This window comes from Geotrypetes seraphini, chromosome 1 (assembly GCF_902459505.1).
Source record: "Geotrypetes seraphini chromosome 1, aGeoSer1.1, whole genome shotgun sequence".
In the NCBI taxonomy this organism is placed as follows: domain Eukaryota; kingdom Metazoa; phylum Chordata; class Amphibia; order Gymnophiona; family Dermophiidae; genus Geotrypetes; species Geotrypetes seraphini.
In genome coordinates this window covers 297,119,627-297,143,115 of record NC_047084.1, presented here as the reverse complement: position 1 = coordinate 297,143,115, position 23,489 = coordinate 297,119,627, and the positions used below count along the sequence as shown (strand labels likewise).

The window sequence follows — 23,489 nt, the reverse complement described above, 5'->3', positions numbered from 1 at the left end:
ATTTATTTCAAGTTCTGAGTTCTCTTGTAAGCAAACCTGAGTGCATACTGAGAGAAGGCAGGTAACATTCTCACCAAAGACTAATGCTTCTGAATGCTTCTTCTTATTTGATGCATCTTGGTAGTATAACTGAGTACACACATGATAGTATTGTGCTCAACCTTGTGGGTAGAATTCAAAAGCAGATAATCCCGATTGGCATACAATGGTCGTTTATATGCTTTATGTATGACTGATTTGGGATATCCCCTGTCCAAAAAACGTTTAGACAGTATCTTGGACTGTACAATGAATTCATCCCATGAGGAACAGATTCTCCTGTACCGGAGGAACTGAGAAAAAGGCAAACTCTGTTTAAGGTGAGGGGGGTGAAAACTTTCATAATGTAATGTGGTGTTTCTGTCAGTTGGCTTGCGATGAACAGATGTAGAAAGAATATTTTGATCCCTCATAATTTCCACATCTAAAAATGTGATGTGTGTGGTACTGCATTGTAAAGAGAATTTTATCTTGGGGTGGCAGTTGTTAAGCCAGTCAACAAAAGAAAGCAAAGAAACATGGTCGCCTATCCAAAAGAAAAAGATATCATCAATGTACCGCATCCATTTCAAAACTAAATGAAACTGAGGGAACTGATGAAGTCAATGATCTTCAAAGTCTGACATAAAAAGATTTGCCACAGACGGAGCCATAGTGGCCCCCATGGCAACACCAGAAGTTTGTTTATAATTCTGTCCATCATACATGAAAAAGTTCTCACACATGGCAAGTCTGGCTAAGTCAACCAGAAAATCAGTGGGTATTCGTTTTGGAGAGGGACGTTGGTTCAAAAATTTAGAAATCACCATCAGAGCCTCCTCCTGAGGAATAACAGTATAGAGAGAGTGAACGTCTAGCGTAACCATCCAAACTTCAGAAGGGTCAGTGAACGAAATGTTAGTAATCTTGCATAGAAAATCTGTGGTATCCTTAACATAGGAAAATGTTTGCTTCACAAAAGTCTGTAAAAATCTTTTCGCTTGTGTGGTGCTTTTGTTTTGGAGTGATATTTTTGAATCTCTAAACCTAGACTTAGTCATCCTGCAGGGATAATCAAATGTTTGATTAGACTTCCTAAGCAAAACTTATACGTTGTGAGTTAGATGATGTAAAAGCTGGTATAAGTTCCAAAAAGGTATCGAAAGTGACCAGATAACCACTGCAGGGACTCCTATGGCCCCATTGTCTCCACCCATTTTGATGGTAGATCCACCCAGAATTTGGTGTCTGCTCATGCCACGGAGAGTGCTGAATGCTCACCTAGCACTTCAACATGCACACTTATCTATATAAGCGCTAATATTCTATGGGTCCGATATTCAGCAGGTAGCAATCAGCATGTAGCTGCCCACTGCGAGCATTAAACCTGAAAATTCAAAGCTGACCTATGTCCAGGCACTGGCATTGAATTTTCAGGTTTGTGGAGCTGGCGAATGCATAGGTGGTTAAGTGCAATATTCAGCAGAGTGGCTGTGATTCTTAAAAGACAATTTGAAGCACTGGCTTTGGGAATAAAAACAGCTGCAGCAGCTTCCTCGGTCACACGTGCCTGTCATACCAGGTTATGGGAGCTTGAGCTAGTAGAGGGCGAGCCTTTGCCCTAGCTCCTATTAGCTAGAGTGGATTGCGTAACTGATGCTCTCTATGACATCATCAGGCTACCCTCAGCAGATTGCCTTTCAAGGGACAAATGTTCAGAAAGGGACTGGACGATCTCATGACCAGCATGGGAGATCATCAGCTGAAATCTCTACCTGACACCAGACCATGAGCCTCTAGAGCAGTGTTTTTCAACCGCTGTTCCGCGGCACACTAGTGTGCCGCGAGATGTTGCCTGGTGTGCCGCAGGGCTGCCATCAGGGGAGTACTACCAGTCCTGCATTCAGGGGCCCGGAGCTGACAGGGGGCCCGGGCTCCCCCAGGGTCCTAGGCAGTGTTCTAAGGCAGGGGCGTCAGTAGCTCGCCAAGGCAAAGTGAGTCGATCACCCAGGACTCACTTTGTCTTGGCGATCTAATCTATCGAGCCGATAAGTCTTCTTCTCCCCGACATCAATTCTGCAGTCGGAGAGGAAGTTCGGGCCAGCCAATCGCTGCCTGGCTGGGCGGAACTTCCTCTCCGATTGCAGAATTGACGTCAGGGAGAGCATGCGTCAGCGTCGGCTTTGGGGCCTGTTATCCATTGGTGGGTCCTGTTCCCCGATGGCAGCGGCAGTGGCAGTGGCTTGGGGAACGGCAGGGAGAAAGAAAGAAAGGGGGCAGGCAGGGAAACAGAAGGAAAGAAGAGAAACAGAAAAAAGAAAGAAAGGTCAGGGAGAGAGGAAGAAAAAGTTGGGGGAGGGAATGAGGTGTGGAGGAGAGAAAGCATACAGGCTGATAGAAGGGAAGAAAGATTGGATGCACAGTCAGAAGAAGAAAGTGCAACCATAAATCACCAGACAAGGTAGGAAAAATGATTTTATTTTAAATTTAGCAAAGTGGAGGCAGTATTACCACAGTTTTCAAATGAATTTGCCCAAATAACTTAATAGTTAACTGGGTAAATTCCCAGAGATGAAAACTTCCCTTCACTTACTATGCACAGTTCTGAATTTATATCTGCTGTCTATATTTTACAATATGGTCACCTTTTACTAAACCGCAATAGTGGTTTTTAGCGCAGGGAGCCTATGAGCGTCAAGAGCAGCGCTGGGCATTCAGCGCAGCTCCCTGCGCTAAAAACTGCTATTGTGGTTTAATAAAAAGGATGGAGGGTATATTTGTCTATTTTTGTATGGTTGTTACTGAGGTGACAATGCATAGAGTCATCTGCCTTGACCTCTTTGAAAAAAACCCAGAATAGGAATGATAATTAACATTTTCTCAGCGTATAGTGTGCTTTGTGTTTTTTAATTTTATTATTGGTAGATCATTTTGACTTGGTCATTTTAAAGTAGCTCACAAGCTCAAAAAGTTTGGGCACCTCTGAGCTACAGCGTTGAAACTGTGTATTTCTATTTTATCCCCCCTTTTACAAAACTGTAGAGCGTTTTTTAGCGCCAGCCGTGGTGGTAGCAGCTCTGATGCTCAGAATTCTATGAGTGTCAGGGCTGTTACCACTGTGGCTAAAATCCACACTACAGTTTTGTAAAAGGGTGAGGGGTTAGTTTGTGATGACATATTCCATACTAGGCGAAGGTGTTTTCTGTGTTCTGTGTGTTTGAAAGACATGGTTTTCTGTTAGGATTGACGGTATAGGATTGATCTGTGCTGGTCTGGCTTGTTTAGTTTTACAGAGCTGTCATCTGGAGCTGTCATCCGCCGGCTCATCGGGGATCGATCAGAAGAGTGCTGAGTGTGACGGACAGCGGCTATCTGGAGGAGACAAGCGCAGTAAGTCCTGAGTGACAGTGAGATACTGCAGTGATGGACAAGTTTTTGAAAAGGAAAGAACTAGACTCTGAACAAAATTTGGAGCCAGATGAGAGCCCAAGTTTGAGTGGGGGTCAAAAGAAAGCAAAGATGGTTAGCGCAAGCAAATTCTCTGGCGCAAGGCAATATAGCGAAAGCTATATTTCAGTTGGATTTACTTTCACTGGAGATGCAAACAAACCAACTCCACTGTGCGTGGTGTGTGGTGAAAAGCTAGCTAACAGTGCTATGGTCCCAAGCAAACTTAAACGCCATCTCCAAACGAAACACCCTTCGCTTCAAAACAAGAATGCGGATTATTTTGTTCGACTGCGTGACAACACGGAGAAACAGGCAACTTTCATGAGAAAAACCACAAAGGTAAATGAAAGAGTTCTTAAAGCTAGCTATCAAGTTGCTGAACTTATAGCCAAGTCAAAAAAGTCGCACACTGTGGCAGAGACATTAATACTTCCTGCCTGCAAAGCTATTGTAGAGGAAATGCTCGGACCTGAAGCAGCTAAGGAAATAGCCAAAGTCCCTCTCTCAGACAACACAATTTCCAGACGTATTAATGACATGTCTGCAGACATCGAAAGTGTGGTTTTGGAAAAGATCCGTATCAGTGAGAAATTTACATTGCAACTTGACGAGTCTACTGATATCAGTGGACATGCTCAACTCTTGGCCAATGTGCGTTTTGTTGATGGTGATGCAATTAGAGAAAACTTCTTTTTTTGCAAGGCATTGCCAGAAAAAACAACAGGAGAAGAAATTTTTCGGGTCACATCAGAATACCTTGAAAAAGGAGGACTTAAGTGGGAAAACTGCACAAGTGTCTGCACCGATGGAGCTGCAGCCATGGTCGGGCGCACCAAAGGCTTTGTAAGCAGAGTGAAGGAAAGAAATCCAGATGTGATTGTTACGCATTGTTTTTTACACCGCGAGGCCCTCGTAGCCAAGACTTTACCAGCAGTCCTAGTTCATGTGTTGGATGATGTTTTGTGCATGGTAAACTTTGTAAAGTCACGACCCGTGAAAAGTCGCATATTTGCAGCTTTGTGTGAGGAGATGGGAGTGAAGCATAAAACCTTGCTGTTTCATACGGAGGTCCGGTGGTTGTCACGTGGCAAGGTCTTGGCTCGTGTGTATGAGCTGCGGGAGGAACTTAAAGTGTTTCTGACAAATGAGAGGTCAGATTACGCAAAGCAGCTTGCAAGTGATGAGTGGTGTGCAAGGCTGGCATACCTGGCAGATATATTTTATCATCTGAATGAACTGAACACACGAATGCAAGGCCGAAGTGAAAACCTGGTTACAAGTACAGATAAAATAAATGGATTCCGTTCAAAGGTGCAACTCTGACATTAACACGTGGAAAGTGGCAATCTTGAAATGTTCACACTCACCAAGCAATGGCAGGGTGTTCACACTGCTGCACTGTGTGAGATAATAGTTAAACATTTAAAAACACTTGAGGAGAAGTTGTCATTTTATTTCTCTTCAGTCTCCACTGAATGCCTTGACTGGGTTAGAGACCCTTATAGCTCAGCATCAGTTGGTGGAAAGGACATGACTTTACAGGAGCAGGAGGAACTAACTGAACTGAGACAAAATCGTGGTTTCAAGCTAAGATTTGCTGATCTACCTTTGGACAGTTGTTGGTTGGATACTGCCAAGGAGTTCCCCCTTCTGGCAAACAAAGCTATTTTGACATTGCTCCCATTTTCCACTACATATCTGTGTGAGATTAGCTTTTCAAGCATGATTGCTATAAAAACCAAATACAGAGAGAGACTGAGAGCTGTTGACGAAGAGCTACGTGTGTGTCTTTCTTCGATTCCAGCCAGAATATCAGCTTTGTGTTCAGCCAAACAGGCCCAGGTTTCGCACTGAATAAAGTATTTTATAATTTTTCACTATTCTGTTTACTTAATATTTCATAATAAAGTAATTATAAAATACTTTCTTTGTGTTTATTTGATTCCTATTCAAGAGAATTACTTTATATATAGTCAATATAGGCACAGAGTTAAATTTTTTAACATTTTCTAATGGTGGTGTGCCTCGTGATTTTTTTCATGAAACAAGTGTGCCTTTGCCCAAAAAAGGTTGAAAAACACTGCTCTAGAGGGTCTGAGCAGGCTAATTTTCATGGCTATAGGTGCTTTTGGCAGTACTCAGGAGGAGTCTCCTCTCAGAGATCCTTCCAAGGAGCTAAACAGAGATTCTCAGCTTCTAGGTGGAGCCAGGTCTCCAGTTCTCATTCCACTATAACCTCCAAGAAAGCAGAATGATGCCAGATCTGGCGCAGTTCCCTTCAAGATAGGAGGACGGCTCTCGACGTATCTGGAAGGCCTGGGCACAGATCTCGTCAGACCATTGGGTACGGAAGATCATTCAGAGTGGTTAGAAGCTCAAATTCTCCTAGCCCTTAATGGACTGGTTTGTGGACTCCCTAGTGAGGTGACCAAAGAAAGCAAGGTCACAGCTACAGTTCAGAGGCTGTTAGATATTCAGGCCATAAAGTTATGTACCATCCAAGGATTCAGGCTTGGGCAGATACTCCATAGGCTTCATAGTGTGCAAGAAAGGCTCAGACAATTGGAGATCTATTCTAAATCTTACACACATCAATGCAGTGCTGAAAGTTTCATGCTTTTGCATGGAGACAGTACAATCAGTCATAGTCATGGTGCTGAGCGAATTTCTGGCTTCTCTAGATTTGACAGAGGCCTACCTGCACATTATCATCTTTCTGGAACACAGAGTGTTTCTGAGATTTCATGTCGTGGAGAATCATTACCAGTTCTTGGATCTTTACTTTGAACTGGCGACAGCACTTCACACATTTACCAAGATGATGGTGGTGGTAGCTGCCCATCTAGGCAAGATGAGCTTGCAGGTTCAGCCATATCTGGATGACTGACTAATCAGAGCTCCGTTGTTCTTGAAAGGGGAACACAAAGTGACTCATTAAGTCCAGGTCCTGCAGAGCCTGGGTTAGATAGTGAATTTCCGAAAGAGTCATCTATTTCCGACCCAATCCCTGGAATACCTGGGAGTCTTCTTCTACATGGCAGAAGGTCATGTCTATCTTCCAGATGCATGCAGATATAAGCTTTGCACCCAGATAATGAGCTTGTTGGACAAACCAGCTTATCCACGTGGCACTACCTACAAGTGCTAGGATCCATGGCAGCCATGATAGATATGGTTCCATAGGCAAAGGCTCACAAGTGTCCTCTCCAGAGTGTATTGCTGTTGCGGTGGTCACCTCAATCAGACTCATTGCAGATGTCTCTACCATGGACTTTAGAAGCCCAGGCCACTATGGGCTGTTGGCTCTGCCTTTAGACGTTATCAAGGAGCTTGACCCTCAGAATAGCCTTGTGGTTACTTGTGACAAAGGATGTCAGTCTGTTCAGCTGGGGGGGCTCATTGCAATGGATGCCCAGTCTAGAGGTATTGATCAGCATCCCAAAGGAAATGGTCGATCAACAGATTGGAACTTTGAGCCTTTCGACTGCCATTGTAGAGACTAGAGAAGTGTTTGGAGGGTCAAGTGGTTTGAGTCTTCTCGGGCAATGCTACTGTGGTTGCATATGTCAGTCACCAGGGAGGCACTAAGAGTGTGCTACTGAGTCTGGAGGTTTGCTTACTGTTCAGGAGGGTGGAGTTTCATCTTCAGGCTCTCTCAGAAGTGCATGTAGCAGAAGTAGGCAATGTCCAAGCCAATTTCCTTAGCAAGCAGACTCTGGATCCGGTTTGTCGCTTGGTTGCCTAAAATTCAATCTGATGGCAAATGCAAGAAACAGGAAAGCTGTGGCCAAAGAATGAGCTCTTGTACGTGTTTTCTCTTTGGTCCATGATAGGCTAGATACTCTACAGGATTGCAAGATATCAGGGAACAGTCATTCTCATGGCTCCATATACAGCCCTAGTGCATCTTTAGAGGAGCGCAAATCTTAGGCTGTGAGTATAGCCAGACCTTCTTTCGTGGGGATCAGTGGTCATAGAAGATCCAGATCACTTTACTCTTACAGCATGGATCTTGAGCATGCGGCATTAACATGCAAGGGATACTCAGAAGTTGTCATTGCTACTCTGAGCCAAAAAGCCTATGACAGTCTCTGCTTACGTTAATGAATGGGAAACATTTCAGCTCTGGTTCATTAAAGAGAACCAAGGAGCTGTTCTCTGCTCTGATCTCTGTGGTGTTAGCTTTCCTCAAGACTGACCTTGACAAGGGTCTTACAGTGGCGACCCTCAGAGTCCAAGTGGTAGGACTCTACTGTTCAGGGCTCGAGAGTGTAAAGCTTTGTTGGCATCTCATCCGGACATAGCCAGATTCTTAAAGGGTGCACTATGACTTAGGCCCCCAGTAAAACAACCGTTTCCATCATTGAACCTTAACGTGGTTTTGCAAGGCCTCAATCAGGCTCTATACAAGCTGCTGCAGAAAGTGCCCTTGATGGATCTAACACTCAAGACAGCTTGTGGCTATTACCTCAGCAGGAAGAATCTCAGAACTACAGGTTCTTTCTTGCAGAAAGCTTTTGCTCAAATTCACAGAGGGCAGAGTTTCTTTGTACAACGAACAAAGGAAGTAACTGCAGGAATGATGTACAAGATACCAAGTCTTTAATCAGCAAACATAGATATGTACCTAAACAGTTTGTATCCAGAATATGGTCCAGAATGTGGTGAACCGGGACCCAACATGGTCTGTGTTTTGAAGAAACACTCCTTCCTCAATGGTCCTAAAGAATATCACATACTAGGGTACCATATGGATTACAACTGGAAAAAGCGATTGTGTAAATAACTGGGCAAACTAGGTAGACTCCTTCGTGAAACGATTTCTTTGTGCACCATTCCATCCTTTTTGCCAAAGGTTATTTCAGCTTTCCATGTCAATCAAGAAGTCAGATTTTCTGTGTTCCAATCCACAGGTTCTAAGAAGGACCAGATTCTGAAAAAGTTGGATGTCAGAAGAGTGCTTCTCCAATAAATTGAGGTCACCAATGAGTTCAGTCTATCTGACCATCTTTTTGTGCTTATTAGTCCGGCTATATGTGGCACACTGGCTTCCAAAGCCATGATCTCCAGATGGATCCATAGGGCCACTTTGTCAACATATATTGCCTGTGGAAAACAATCACCAGTTTCCATAAAGGCACATTCAACTAGAAGTGTGACTTCTTTGTGGGTAGAAGCTCGGGTGGTCTCCCCTTAGGAAATTTGTAGGGTAGTGACTTGGTCTACTCTACATAACATTTTACAAGTTTTACAGAGTGGATATAGTGGAAAGGGAAGACTCTGCCTTTGGGTCCTCAGTGATACAAGCCAATGCAGTGGTCCCTTCCAAGATTTCTAGGACTGCTTTTGTACATCCCATCTGTCCAGAATAACACACCTATTGCACTAGAAAAAGTGATTAAGTTCTTACCTTGCTAATATCTTTTCTAGTAGATAGGTGTGTCATTCTGGAGCCTACTGTCTCAATCAGAAAACTTCAGTCCAGTCTGAAATTTGGATGTCGGTCAGGCCTTAAGGGTATGAATAATATTCTATTGCTTTAACACATTGAGGTATTATTTGAGCTCAATAAAGGTTTCTGTTTGACATGATTGTTTCATTGTTTTGATTGTTCAATGGCAATGTTTAACATGTTTGTTATGATTTCAGAGCAGAACAGAGATGTTGTTTGGGGAGTTTCCCGTACCCCTTTTTCACATGTGTTTCTATATGGGGCTATCACCTGCTTTAGTATAAACTGAAAGAGGCAGCAGAGCTCTCTAGTGAAGAAAGAGGTATTGAAAAGCTGGGGTGGATTACTTTTACCTGACTCACGAGCATGGGGCTATTACCCATACATCCAGAATGACACACCTATCTACTAGAAAAGATATTAGCAAGGTAAGAATCTAATCTCTTTTTAAATAAAAAAAAGTAGCCACCTACATGCGCCTCTCAAAGCAGTGCCATAATCGCATCTATGGAGGTGTCTACCAGCACTGAAGTAGGCATGGCCAACACTGAAAATGCCATTAAGCATTGGTAGGCACCTCTGTAGAAGCGATTCACGTGAAAGGTAGGCACCAGAAATGTAGGCCTTCAGAACCTTGGCCTACATTTCAGGAGCCTATCTTTATGCAAGTGCCGATTCTGCAATTGGGACTGTCACGTGATTGACACGCGACTGGCAGTGCTTTTGTAGGTTTGCAGTATCTGGACCTAAGGGCAGAAGAGAAAAGTAAAGCAAAGAATGAGGGAAAAGAATGTAGCAGATCCAGAATATGAATAAAGACGGCAAAATAGTTTTACTGACTGAAAAAAAGAATATTAATTACATAAGCAACATCAGGCCTGATTCATGGCTTGCATTTTACACAATGGGAAATCTGAACTTGATGGACTGATTTTTTTTCCTCAATTCATATTTCTCTTTTCTGAAGAATGTATGTTCAGCCATAAAACTTAGCTTCATATCAGTAATATTTTATATCTTAAAGTAGGTAAATACGTCTGTTTTTATTACTAGGAAACTGCATGTTTAGAAGCAAAATTACTAAAGGGTTCTACTGCCCCCACACCCAGGGAGACCTTCCACCCTCTTTAAAACTCACTACTAGTACCATATTTCCAAGATTTGCTCATCAGAAATGTGATAAATTTAATACAGTCTCTCTTCACAGATGAAGCTTTCCATCCTTTTTCTACTTCTTATTCAGCTTCCCAATATGGCCCCCTTTTATCAAGCTGTAGTAGGGTTTTTTTTAATCACAGGCCACTGCGGTAAAAGTTCCGATGCTCATAGAATTCCTCTGAGCGTCAGAGCTTTTACTGCAGCGAATTGTGACAAAAACCTTAACATAGCTTGATAAAAGGGGGCCTATATTTGTTGAAGTATGGTGCCCAGAAGAGTGCTTCGTGCTCTAAATAATTGTTGAATAAGTAATGTGTACAGCAGTCCTTTGTACTGTTATACTATCACTCGTGTTCTCCACAAACAGTACTTCATAACATGTTCATTTATAATTTTTACTTATTCATTGGTCTTCAGAAGTGCCAGTATTAGCCAATTGGTTTGAGTGGCCAAATACTATGTGGCACTAGCCTCCTCATCAGACCATTATGTTTTATATAAAGTGCTTTAGTGCTTCTATACTTCAGTCCTTGAATAAATAAATACTTAATCTTTCAACTTATCTTTTTTTCTGCATTTTCTGAGGTTTCCCTTTGTCAGTAGTTATCGGGAAGGGACCTATCATTCCGACATATTTCACCCAAAGGCTGTATCAAGAAAAAGTCTCCCCTTCTGCTTTAGCTCCACACCATCCCGATCAGAAGGGGGGACTTTTTCTTGATACAGCCTTTGGGTGAAACATGTCGGAATGATAGGTCCCTTCCCGATAACTACTGACAAAGAGAAACCTCAGAAAATGCAGAAAAAAAGATAAGTTGAAAGATTAAGTATTTATTTATTCAAGCACTGAAGTATAGAAGCACTAAAGCACTTTATATAAAACATAACGGTCTGATGAGGAGGCTAGTGCCACATAGTATTTGGCCACTCAAACCAATTGGCTAATACTGGCACTTCTGAAGACCAATGAATAAGTAAAAATTATAAATGAACATGTTATGAAGTACTGTTTGTGGAGAACGCTAAATAATTGTTGTGCTTAAATTATTATTATTTTTTTTTTTTTTTAGGAGCTCTCTGCAAGTTTAATACAGTGTTTGTTTGCAGCACTGATTCTCAATCCACACTCAGCCACTTAAGTTTTCAAGATATAGGTAGTCCTCGGGTTAAGAACGAGTTACATTTTTTACAATGTACAAAATAAACAGCACTTAATTCCATCAAATGATATAATAAATACATATCCTTTTCCCCCCTCCACCCACCCATCCTTTTATAAAGTATAAAGATAAGCAAAAGTAATACAAATGATCAAGATCAACAAAATACAATCAAATAATAATTTAAAGGCATATCCCCCTCCCCCACCCCTCCTGGATGTGTATAATCAAAGGGCTAAAACCAATAATTAGTCTTTACAAAATTTTGTCAATGGGTCCCAAACATCCTTAAATTTCTTATAATGTCCCAACTGTATTGCTCTCACACGTTCAAATTTATAGGTTTGGCACAAGGATTCCCACCAAGAGCTATAGTTTAACCTGTCCCAATTTTTCAGAATAAGTTGTATGGCAACTCCCGTCATGATGAAAAGCAGTCTATTGCTATGTGAAGTTATTGGACTCTTGGCCATCAATAATGTACCAAACAGTACAGCATCATAAATTATTTCCGTGTGGGTTTATTTTGGAACTTGTGAATGTATTATTGTAAACCGCTTTGAGCTGACTTCAGTTAGTATACACAGTATAGGCATTTTTAATAAAGATAAATAAGGTTTTTCAGGGGTCTTCTATAGAACTTGAAAAAATTACTTCCATCTTTCTGCCCACAAATTCTGGTTTAATGCATTCCACCATATGTATAGATTTCAGGTAGAAGCCTGACATGGAGCACTCATGTCAGGCTTACAGTGAGTGATATGCTCCCAGGAATCCCTTCTTAACTCATTTTATAAAATCAAAGAGTGTCTTTCCAAACGGTGTAGAGCTGCTTGGGGCCCCGTACAGAAACTGTCGGCACCCTGAATCCTGCTGTGATTTCTTTTGACAAGCACTGACATATTTAGTATATCATTTACTTGCTAGTTCCACAGTAAAACTCATCTATCATGATCCACCCATTATTTTGGAGAGTTTGGGTGGGGGTTTTTTTTAACAGGATGAAATCATCTTCTTCAGCGGTACTGCAATTGGAAGCATATACAGCTAAAATAAGATGGGGTTTAGAGGTGTATAGGCATGCTGCATGGGGTTGGGAGTGTTACGAAGTGGCAGAATCGAGTGTGTACTGATCTTATAGCAACACCTAGTGTTAGGTCAGACAATAGCACCGGGAACTCCCTATTGCAGTGTACCATGTCCCTACTGTCTCTGAATGCCAATGAAATATTTGTTTAATAATTAGAATAGTGAAAATTATGAAAAAAAAACCCCAACTTAACTCTGGTCATTCATTAATTTGTTTGGCGAAAACTGGCATAGTTAGGAACGTGCCAGATATTTATTTATTTTAATAACCCCTCCTTTACAAAGCCACGCTAGCGTTTTTAGCGTCGGCCACGGCGGTAACAGCTCGGACGCTCATAGGAATTCTATGGAGCGTCAGAGCTATTACCACGGGGGCTGGCGCTAAAAACGCTAGCGCCAGCTTTGTAAAGGAGGGGGTTATTTATTTAAATGTGTAACCAAAGCAGTTCACAAAGATACATACACAATCGTCAAAAAACATTACAACAACAAATAAATGGCATGACTCTAAAAGTTCTCCAAAATAAATAAACTCTGGTGGTCAATATTCAGATGCTGTTTGTTGTGTGCCATTTAGAGGGGAATTCATCAAGGGGTCCTAACTAATTTTGCATACACTGAACACTAAGACGCTCATTATATTTAGCATGCACTAATCGTTAGCGTCCGCTAACACAGATACCACACGATAACTTGGTTAGCACCCCTTGATGAATTCCACCCTTAAACAGATTTTGTATATTTTGCATCGCTGGCTGGATAGTGAGGGCCACTGAATATACGCCGAGAATGGTGGCTACTGTTGTTTTTATAAATAGCAGCACAATTCATCCTCTGTCTATAGTATACTGTAAATATGGGGGTGATTCTACAAATTTGTACCTAAATGAAGATGTAACAAAGAAGCATACTAAGCACCAATTCCATAATAGTGTTAAGGTTTGCCTAACCCATTATAGAATAGTAAGAACATAAGAAGTTGCCTCCGCTGAGGCAGACCAGAGATCCATCTTGCCCAGCGGTCCGCTCCCGCGGCGGCCCATCAGGCCTAATTGCCTGAACAGTGTCCCTGACTAATTTTGTAAATGCCTCTAATCCTCTAATCCTATCCCTATAACCTACCTCTACTCCTATCTGTACCCCCTCAATCCCTTTGTCTTCCAGGTACCTATCCAAACCTTCTTTGAAGCCCTGTAGCGTGCTCCTGCTTATCACATCCTCCTGTAGCGCGTTCCATGTATCCACCACATTCTGGGTGAAAAAGAACTTCCTGGCGTTTGTTCTAAACCTTCCCCCTTTCAATTTCTCTGAGTGCCCCCTTGTACTTGTGGTTCCCCATAATTTGAAAAATCTGTCCCTGTCTACTCTTTCTATGCCGTTCATGATCTTGAAGGTTTCTATCATGTCTCCTCTAAGTCTCCGCTTTTCCAGGGAGAAAAGCCCCAGCTTTTTCAGTCTGTCAGTATATGAGAGGTCCTCCATACCCTTTATTAGCTTAGTTGCTCTTCTCTGGACTCTCTCAAGTACCGCCATGTCCTTCTTGAGGTACAGCGACCAGTACTGGACACAGTACTCCAGGTGCGGGCGCACAATTGCACGATACAGTGGCAGGATGACTTCCTTCGTCCTGGTCGTGATACCCTTCTTAATAATGCCCAACATTTTGTTTGCCTTCCTTGAGGCTGTGGCGCACTGCGCCGACGCCTTCAATGATGTGTCTACCATCACTCCCAGGTCTCTTTCAAGGTTACTCACCCCTAGCGGTGATCCCCCCATTTTGTAAGTGAACATCGGGTTCTTTTTCCCTACATGCATGACCTTGCATTTCCCTATGTTGAAGCTCATTTGCCACTTTTTGGCCCACTCTTCCAGTGCAGTGTCAGATCTTTTTGGAGATCTTCGCAGTCCTCCGTGTTTTCAACCCTACTGTATAGTTTGGTGTCACCCGCAAATTTAATAACCTCACATTTTGTTCCTGCCTCCAGGTCGTTAATAAATATATTGAACAGGAGCGGTCCTAGCACCGACCCCTGCGGAACTCCGCTCGTGACCCATTGCCAGTCTGAGTAATGGCCCTTTATTCCAACCCCTTTGTTTCCAAAGCCGCTGTGATGTGCCGAATCTTAGGCATAACAGCTTACGCCAGGTCAATGGTAGGCATAAGCTGGTGCACAGAAGTGTGTGCATTGGCTCAGGGCATAGTTTAGGGTAAGTTAGGCCCCAGGACCACAAAAGTGGCCCCCCAAAATACCCCTACAGCATCTGATACAATTCTGTAAGGTGCGTGCATTGCTAGGTGGAATGCCCATGACATACTTATGCTCCGCCCACTGGTACAGCCCACTTGCTATTACAAACCATGGAACTAGAGAGCCAGTCTTATAGAATAGCATAGTTTGTGATGTCAATCAAATACATATGTGCACCTGTTCTTTTAAACTACTGCTCACAATTGGTGCTTACATTTAGATGCCCTTACTGATGGATTCTCTAGACGGCGCCGATGTTGGCGGCTGCCGATCACATGTCAGTCATGCGATGATGCTATTTAGAGAATCACACCTCTGGGAAAGATAGGCACCAGAAATGTAGGCCAGGGTTTTCAAGGCCTACATTTCCGGCGCCTATCTTTGACATGAAACACATCTATATATGTGCTTTACGGCGCCTAATGTCACCTTTGGCGTTAACCATGCCTGTAGTGGTGTTAGGCACCTCTGGAGGCGTGATTCCAGCAGCTTTAAATTTACAGTTAATTGACGTTTCAAATGGCATGTCCATGTTAACGTAGATGCCGGGAGGGCGCCTACTGGTGCCTAAGTTAAGGCGTCATTTATAGAATTTCCCTTTTAGTGTTTTAAATTATGAGAGCCTGGAATAAAGTAGTAGCTTATGGGTAGAGCAGTGGGATGAGAACCAGGGAGGCTAGGATCTCATCCCACTGCTGCCCCAAGTGATCTTAGGCAAGTCATCTAACCTTCTATTGCCTCAGATACAAACATAAAGGGCAGTTCTTTAACAGGGTGCCCACATAGTAAATGATGGCAGATAATGACCTGCATGGTTCATACAGTCTGCCCAACAGTCACAATCATTATCAAGGTAATGTTGAACCCACAATCCAGTAATAATTTCATTTTACTTGCTAAGTTCCACTATAAGATGTCTCTCTTCCCCCTCTCCCCCCCCCCAAAAAAAAAAAAGGTAAGACCTGTACTCAGATAATATAACTACCATATAGGGGAACAGACTAAAGAAGTCCATTCAGCATCGGCTACACTTCCCCACTGCTGGAGTTGCCATCAAAGCTAACTCCAGCCCATCCCGAACTGTCTTGCCATCTATGGGACAAAGATTGTAGAAGTCTGGCTGGCATCAGCCCCACTTCCCCCACTGCCAGGGCTTCCATCCAAGTACCTTTCCCGCGCATCATGAACAAAGTTATACTTGTCGATTTGTCATGTTTTGTGTCAATACTATCTTCCTTCTTTATAAGGATCCTTTGTGTCAATCCCATGCATTTTTTTGAACTCAGTCACTGTTTTCGTCTCCACCACCTCTACAGGGAGGGCATTCCAGGCATTACTCTCTGTGAAAAAGTATTTCCTGATGTTGCTCCTAAATCTACCACCCTGCAGCCTCATATTATGTCCTCTAGTTTTACTGCTTCTCCATCTCTGGAAAAGATGTGTTTGTAGATTAATACTATTCAGGTATTAAACATCTATATCATATCTCCTTTATTCCTTTCATTACATGCGTCAGTGTTATTCTTTAGGGGTATGCATAAGTGGTATAGTATAGCATGTAAATGAAAGGGGGGTGTTCCACATGGGTGGAGCATGGGTGGTGTTGTCACTTATACATGCAATTTACAGAATACAGGATGTTACATCCGCCCTTGCTTCATTTGGACACCCATGCTACATCAGGTCTATAGCTGGTTTAATTATAGGTGTACTCAGGTGCCATTATATCACAGACCCTTACTGTGCAGTGTCAGGGACTCTAAAAGGAAGCACTCACTTATAGAATTTTCCCTTTAGATTATAAGCCCTCCAGAGATGGAAAATGTGCACTGTACTTCAATATACCATACGTAACTCATCTAGACCTACTGAGAGGAGGCATGAGCTGTGTGCTTTTTAGCTGGCCTAAATGTATCTGCACATTTGCAAGGATAGTAGCCAATTATCATCAACTATCAGCTTAATCATAATGCCATCATTCTGCCCTAGTGGTTTATGATTTTCTTTATTTGATATACCACCTTTCCTTTAAGCCAGTGTCCCACAAACTTTTTTTTTTTTTTGCTGTGGCACACTAACGGAGCATGAAATTAAATACAACAGAAACAAAATTGCTTTGGTTTGGTCCCGAATTTGCAAATATTCCAAACACAGTTACACTTAATATTGATGAACTTCTACCAGTAGTGTTCTCTTCTAGAGTATTGGGAATCATTTTAGATTCTTCTCTTTCTTTCCAGATAAGTCATCTGACTAAGAAATGTTTTTTTAGTTTACACACATTGAAAAGTGTCCTCCCTTTATTTTACCAACACCATTTCTCAGTATTGGCCCCAGTCAGTTATTTTAGATCAGCTGGCCTATTGCAGTTATATCTATGTTGGTTTAAGTAAAGTGAATTAGAAAAGGTTACAATTCATAGGTGTCAGAACGGGGGAGGCCGCAGGGGCCATGACCTTCCCAAAAATTCTCAGTTGTTTTTTGTTTTCTTTTTCTTCCGTTTTTGCCCACCCCTCCTGCCATTCTCCCAGGTGAATTATTTAAATCCCATTGGGAGTCTACCACACAGCCACCGCATAGCGTCAGACAGCAGGCCTGCCCCGGAACCCTTCATTCAACTTTCGGGGGCAGGCCTGCACGATGCCAGGAGGAGGTGGGTGGGAGATTCAGGAGCTCCTGGGCCCCTCCAAACGAAGCAGCGTTCCACTTCCTATGCAATTAATACAGAACACTGTGGCACGACTAATTTTTTGGAAAGTCAAAATTCGAGCACATTACTCCATTGTTTAAGACCTTACACTGGCTCCTGTTTCATTACAGAGTTCAGTTTAAATGTGCTTGTGTTGTTTATAAAATTATTCATGGATTGTTTGACTCTCTGATACCCTTAACTTTAAACTCTTCAAACATTTTGGGTTGTAGACCTATTCGTATACATGTTATCCATTCCTTCGGTCAAAGGTTCTTGATCAACTAGCAAAATTGCTCGATCTTTTTCCTTCCTATTGACTGCACTATGGAATAACATTCTCATTCAGATACGATCATGTATTTCCTTTCAGGTTTTCTGTAAAATTTTAAAACATATTTTTATTGTAAACCGAGTTGAGCCCTATATCTTTGGGGATGATCTGGTATATAAAACTAAAATGTAGATTAGATTAGGTGCCATGATGTAGATGCCTACCTCAAAGTGTTTGGCGCCAACTAGCAAACTAACCCCCTCCTTTACTAACACATAGCACGGGTTCTAGCGCTGGCAACGGCAGTAACTGCTACGATGCTCATAGGAATCCCTTGAGCGTCGGAGTGATTACCGCTGCTGCTGGCGCTAAAATCCACGCTTCACGTTAGTAAAGGAGGGGGTAATTTTTTATTTTTTTTTAATTAACTTTTCAGGTCATTATACAATCCATAAAACGACAAAGAAAATGGAAATCATAAGGAGGGGGTAATATTTAAATACTTTTTAAATTTACTTTTAATGGTGCTATCAATTAGGCATGCCGATCTAGATACCTAACTGCAGGCATCTTTTATAGAATCAGAGCTTTAGTGCTGATATTCAGCATCATCTATGTATCCACCTCTCCTGCCTAGTTAAATAGCTTTCAATAGATCCTTTAGTGAAATGTTGAGTATAAATTTAGGCACTCAGCCCTTGTAAATTTTCAGAGAGACCAATTTAGAATCATAAATCTCAACATTAATAGCAGAAATCCTTTGAATAGTATGCCTTAACTTTTCAATGCCAGTAAGAAAATGTGATATTTTCACCATGTTTTAAGATCAAATAAAATTAAAGCCTATTCAAATGGTTGATACCCATGAAAAACTCCCTTCTGTTTTCTATGAATGTAAAGATGTCACAATGAAGAAAAACGCCTATTATTTGTAAAGTTATACTAATTTGTGGAAAGAATCACAATGTATGAAAGCACATTTTTAATCTTTACACAAAGTCTCAGAAGGGAATTGGAGTGGGAGGAACATGGGCAGTCAATTCACATTTACTCCACCCCACAGACAGATGTTCTGAGACAGGGAGAATGAGAAAAAGGGTCCAAGGGAACATGTGGGAGGAGGAAGCCACAAGCACATTGGCTAACACTGACAACCAGCTTTTCCTTGTTATCACTTTTTAATGAAAACCATACTAAAGGAAACATGGTAATATGTCTTCTTGATTTACTGCACAAGGAATAGAATAGACCATTGTTTACTGTGAACATCCAGCTTGATCTCAAAGCAATATTTCTGTTCCCAGCAATAAATACAAACACAGAGCTAGTTAGTTGCAAATGCAGGGATAGCAAATTACATTCCGTGAATGCCTGGTTTGTAGATACCTAAATTATATGATTTAGTCAAGCTCTACTATAAAATGTATTCAGATATACTGTATGGATAAATAAAATATGAGAAGCTATGATCTGCAACTGCAAACCAAAAAAAACTTTGATGTCAAGAAGAGTTGATTTTATGTCTGGTGGCAACTTATCAGTATTTGTTACCTTTGGAGGTTTTTCTGTTTCCCTCTAGCTTATTCTCCTTGATAAAGACTTCAGGATGAAATGTGGCCACATTGGGCACTGTTTTGTTTAATAAACTGCCTATTTTCTTTTGTTGTGTGGTCTGCTTATCTTTTGGTTTGTACTCTTCAGTCATTTTACAAAGGATTTTTCATGTGTAAATGGTCTCTTTTAAAATTAGCCCATGGGTCACACATATGAAAGTACATGCCTTGACAAGAAGGTGCAGGTTAAGTGAGGCTATAAGAGAGGCATTTTCAATATAATGTCTAAGTCTGAGTTGGGATGTTTTGGGGAAAACATTCAAAACGTCCCAAAATCTAGTAGAGAAAATGACCATTTTCAAATTAGAAAAACATCTAACTTTTTCTTTTGAAAATGATCATTTTCTAGATGTTTTTGAGCTTAGAGTGTTTATCTTTTAGGACCGTTTTAGAAAAAAAAGTCCAAAAGAAAAATACACAAAAATAAGCTCGGGCAATCCCACCCTATGAGATTTGTAGATCAGCCATCTGGTTCTCCCTTCATACCTTCATATCTTATATACCAAATTCTAGAGGGTGGACATAGCAACACAGGAAGATGCTGCTTTTATGTCCTCAGTATTACATACAGGCTCATTTATTGGTGTCAGGTCAAAAGCGCGCCGGGACAAAGGCGCGCACAGACAACTGAGCGCAATGAGAAGGCGCACGCCAAAGAAAATGACTGTTTTAAAGGGCTCCGACGGGATGGCGTGGGGGGGAACCCCCCACTTTACTTTATACAGATCACGCCGCGTTTTGGGGGGTTTGGGGGGGTTGTAACCCCCCCACATTTTACTGAAAACTTCACTTTTTCCCTAAAAAACAGGGAAACAGTTAAGTTTCCAGTATAATGAGGGCGGTTACAACCCCCCAAACCTCTCACAGCCGCGATCTGTATTAAGTAAAGTGGGGGGGGGTTCCCCAACAAAAACCCCCATCGGAGCCCCTAAAAACACTCTTTTTCTTTGGCGCGCGCTTCCATCATGCGCTCAGTTGTCGGTGCGCGCCTTTGTCTTCGGCGGTTTTGTCTATGAACCCATTTATTCCACCCTAGAGTTTTGGGACTGCTTAGGTATGTCCCTGTGGTTCAGCATATCATCCCTATTGCACTGGAAAAAGAAATTAGGTTCTTAACTTGATAATATCTTTTCCAGTAGAGAGGGATTGTATGCTAAACCCCCCACCCATTAATTTATCTGATGTGCCTACTTTCTAACTTAAGCTTTTTAATTTATTTATAAATAATCTAGAAATTGGAATGACAAGTGAGGTGATTAAATTTGCAGATGACACTAAACTGTAGTCAAGTTCAAAGTTATTAAAACGCATGTGGACTGTGAAAAATTTCAGGCAGACTTTAAGAAATTTGAAGACTAGACATCCAAATGGCAGATTAAATTTAATGTGGCATAGGCAAAGTAATGCACATTGGAAAGAATAACCCAAATCATAGTTACCAGTTGCTAGGGTCCATCTTGGGAGTCTCAGTGCCCAAGAAAAAGATCTGGGTGTCATTGTAAATAATACGCTGAAACCATCCACCCAATGTGCGGTGGTGGCCAAAAAAACAAACAAGATGCTTGGAATTATTAGAAAAGGGATTGTAAACAAGATTAAGAATGTTATAATACCTCTGTATTGCTCTATGGTATGACCTCTCCTTGAGTACTGTATTCAGTTCTGGTCGCCTTATCTCAAAAATGATATAGCGTAACTAGAATAGTTTCAAAGAAGAGTGACCAAGATGATAAATGGGATGGAACACCTCTCGTATGAGAAAAGACTAAACAGGTTAGGGCTCTTCAGCTTGAAAAAGAGACAGCTGAGAGGAGATATGATTGAAGTCTACAAAATCCTGAGTGGTGTAGATGGGTACAAGTGGACTGATTTTTTTTACTCCAAAAATTACCAAGACTAGGAGACCCTCAGTGAAGTTACAGGGAGATACTTTTAAAACCAATAGGAGGCAATATTTTTCATTCAGAGAAAAGCTTTAGAACAAATTGCCAGAGTATGTGGTAAGAGTGGTTAACGTAGCTGGTTTTAAAAAGGGGTTGGACATATTTCTGGAGGAAGAATCCATAGTCTTCTATTAAGACAGACATGGGGGAAGTCCTTCTTGCTCTGGATCGGTAGTACTATGGAATTTTGCTACTATTTGGGTTTTTGCCTGGAACTAATGACCTGGATTGGCCACTTTGAAGACAGGATACTGGGATAAATGGACCATCGGTCTGATCCAGTAAGGCTATTCTTATATTCTTATGTAGGAACCTCTAAAACTACCCAAGAGTATGACATTCAGAATGAATCTGCCCAATATTCAAGGTTATTTAACTAGCCAGTAATGACTCCTGGCTGTTTAAATAGCACTAAGCCAGCTAAGTGCTTATATTTAGCATAAAATGGCTGCTAAATATTAGCACTTAGCAGATAGCCGGCTATGTCACATGACTTAGCCAGCTGTCCATGAAATTTAAAGTACTAGCTGGCTTTAGCAGCCAAATCGAGCCACTTAAATAACTGGTCTATCTTTGGCTGCTATAAACTTGGCTGGCCTGCACTTAATATTGCCTTAGTCAGCTAAGTTTCTAGCTGCCAAACCTAGACTGGACATTCAATGCTGGTCATCAGGAACAGCCTGGCACTGAATATCCAGGCTCAAAGTCGACCGCTGGAATCAGCCTGGTTAACTCCCACAGTCTGAATATCGGGCCCAATAATTTCAAGCATTATGAAACAATACAATGGGATCAGTATTCAAGATTTACCTTACTCATTCCCAGACACCATTTCTTGATCACTGTATATTCCATTGCAACCTCAATCCCCCCCCCTCTAATATATCATTGTTCTTAACAAATTACAGTATTGTAATCCAGTCCCTTCATTTGCGCATCATTGACCTAATGAATGGAGCAGAGTTCATGATGTCTTAATCTGTACTTAATGTGGGTCTGTGTTTGTATTCATGACCCAGACTAAGGAAATTTGCTTGCATGCAGTTTCTGTATAGGTAACGTAACCATTTATTTTTTTTCTCAGAACGGGCCATCTACTAATTTTCAGCCCTGCCCCCAATCCCGCCCTAGCCCCGCCCCAGCCCTGCCCCAAATTTCTTCCATTCATTTTTCATATATACGTGGAGGGACATAATAAAAAAAAACGTCTAAGTCCCTTTTTGGCCTAAGGCCTTAAACGTTGAAAGCAGAAGCAGGGAAAGTGTCCATAACCAAAACAAACGTCCTTGTTTTGATTATGGCCTGCCTCTACTAAATGCCCAGATCACCACTACGTCTACAAGTACACCCCCGCGAAGTCTACACTTTTTGCCCATAATGAACCCAAAAAACGCCTAAGCCCAAAACGTCCAACACAAGGGCTTTTAGGCGAAGGAGGAGCCAGTCCTTCGCCTAAAAGCTGGATTCTGTAACCGGAGTGTCCCCCGCCCCCCCACCCCCGATAACAGGAGGGTTGTGTCGAGGGCAGGAGGGCCTGGGATCCCTCCTGCCCGTATTGTAGTGGGGGTGGGGGGTAGGGGTCGCCGGGGCCAGGAGGGCTTGGGCTCCCTCCTGGCCATATCGAGTCGGGGGTTTGCCGGGGACAGGAGGGATTGGGCTCCCTCCTGGCCATATCGAGTTGGGGGGTTGCCGGGGCCAGGAGGGCTTGGGCTCCCTCCTGGCCATATCGAGTCGGGGGGGGCACGATTGCCGGGGCAAGAGGGCTTGAACTCCCTCTTGCCCCGATATCATCGTGGGGGGTGATGTATTGCGGCAGGAGAGATTGGCCATCTCCCCTGCCGCGATGCAAACACTCTTGTACCTGAACTGCCACAACCCGCGGCAGGAGAGATTGGGCATCTCTCCTGCCGCGGGTCGCCGCAGTTCGGGTAGAGGGGTGATCGCATCACGGTAGGGGAGATGAGGCATCTCTCCTACCGCGATGGTTGCGGTGGGTAGGTTGCTGGGCCGCTGAACTGATCGCGCCAGTGGCCATCAGCTCAGCGGCCCCTTTTTCGGCACTTAGACCTGGTTTGTTTTCGTCTAAGTCAAAAAGATATAAGTGCCGACTAGGCAATCTGTCAAATGTTTTGGTTATATGTGTTGTACGCCTAGGTGTAGGTCGGCCCACCTCCCGCCCACCGCCTGCCCTTTCCCCTCCTCTAAACACGCCTCTTTTCTCTCTGTGCGTCTAGAGGCAGGGGAAAGGCCTAAGCTGGTTTTAGATACGTCTAAAAACCAGCTTTGGTTATGGGTACTTGGACGATCAGGCTTTTTGATCGTCCAAGTAGCCATTTAGGACACTTTTTAGACTTTTTTTTTTTTTGATTATGAACCTCGTAATATCTTATTAAT

General features: G+C 42.4%; 1 protein-coding gene across 1 annotated transcript; it reads left to right on the top strand.

Moving 5' to 3' along the window:
• Positions 1 to 3,441: 3,441 nt before the first annotated feature.
• LOC117367379 (zinc finger BED domain-containing protein 5-like) lies at positions 3,442 to 4,791 on the top strand. Its single transcript, XM_033959840.1, has one exon. It carries the CDS (start codon positions 3,442 to 3,444, stop codon positions 4,789 to 4,791), a length of 1,350 nt encoding a protein of 449 aa, XP_033815731.1.
• The last annotated feature ends 18,698 nt before the right edge of the window (positions 4,792 to 23,489 follow it).

Coding starts and splice junctions, on each gene's coding strand:
- LOC117367379 (XM_033959840.1), top strand. CDS start 3,442: ATGGACAAGTTTTTGAAAAGGAAAGAACTAGACTCTGAACAAAATTTG.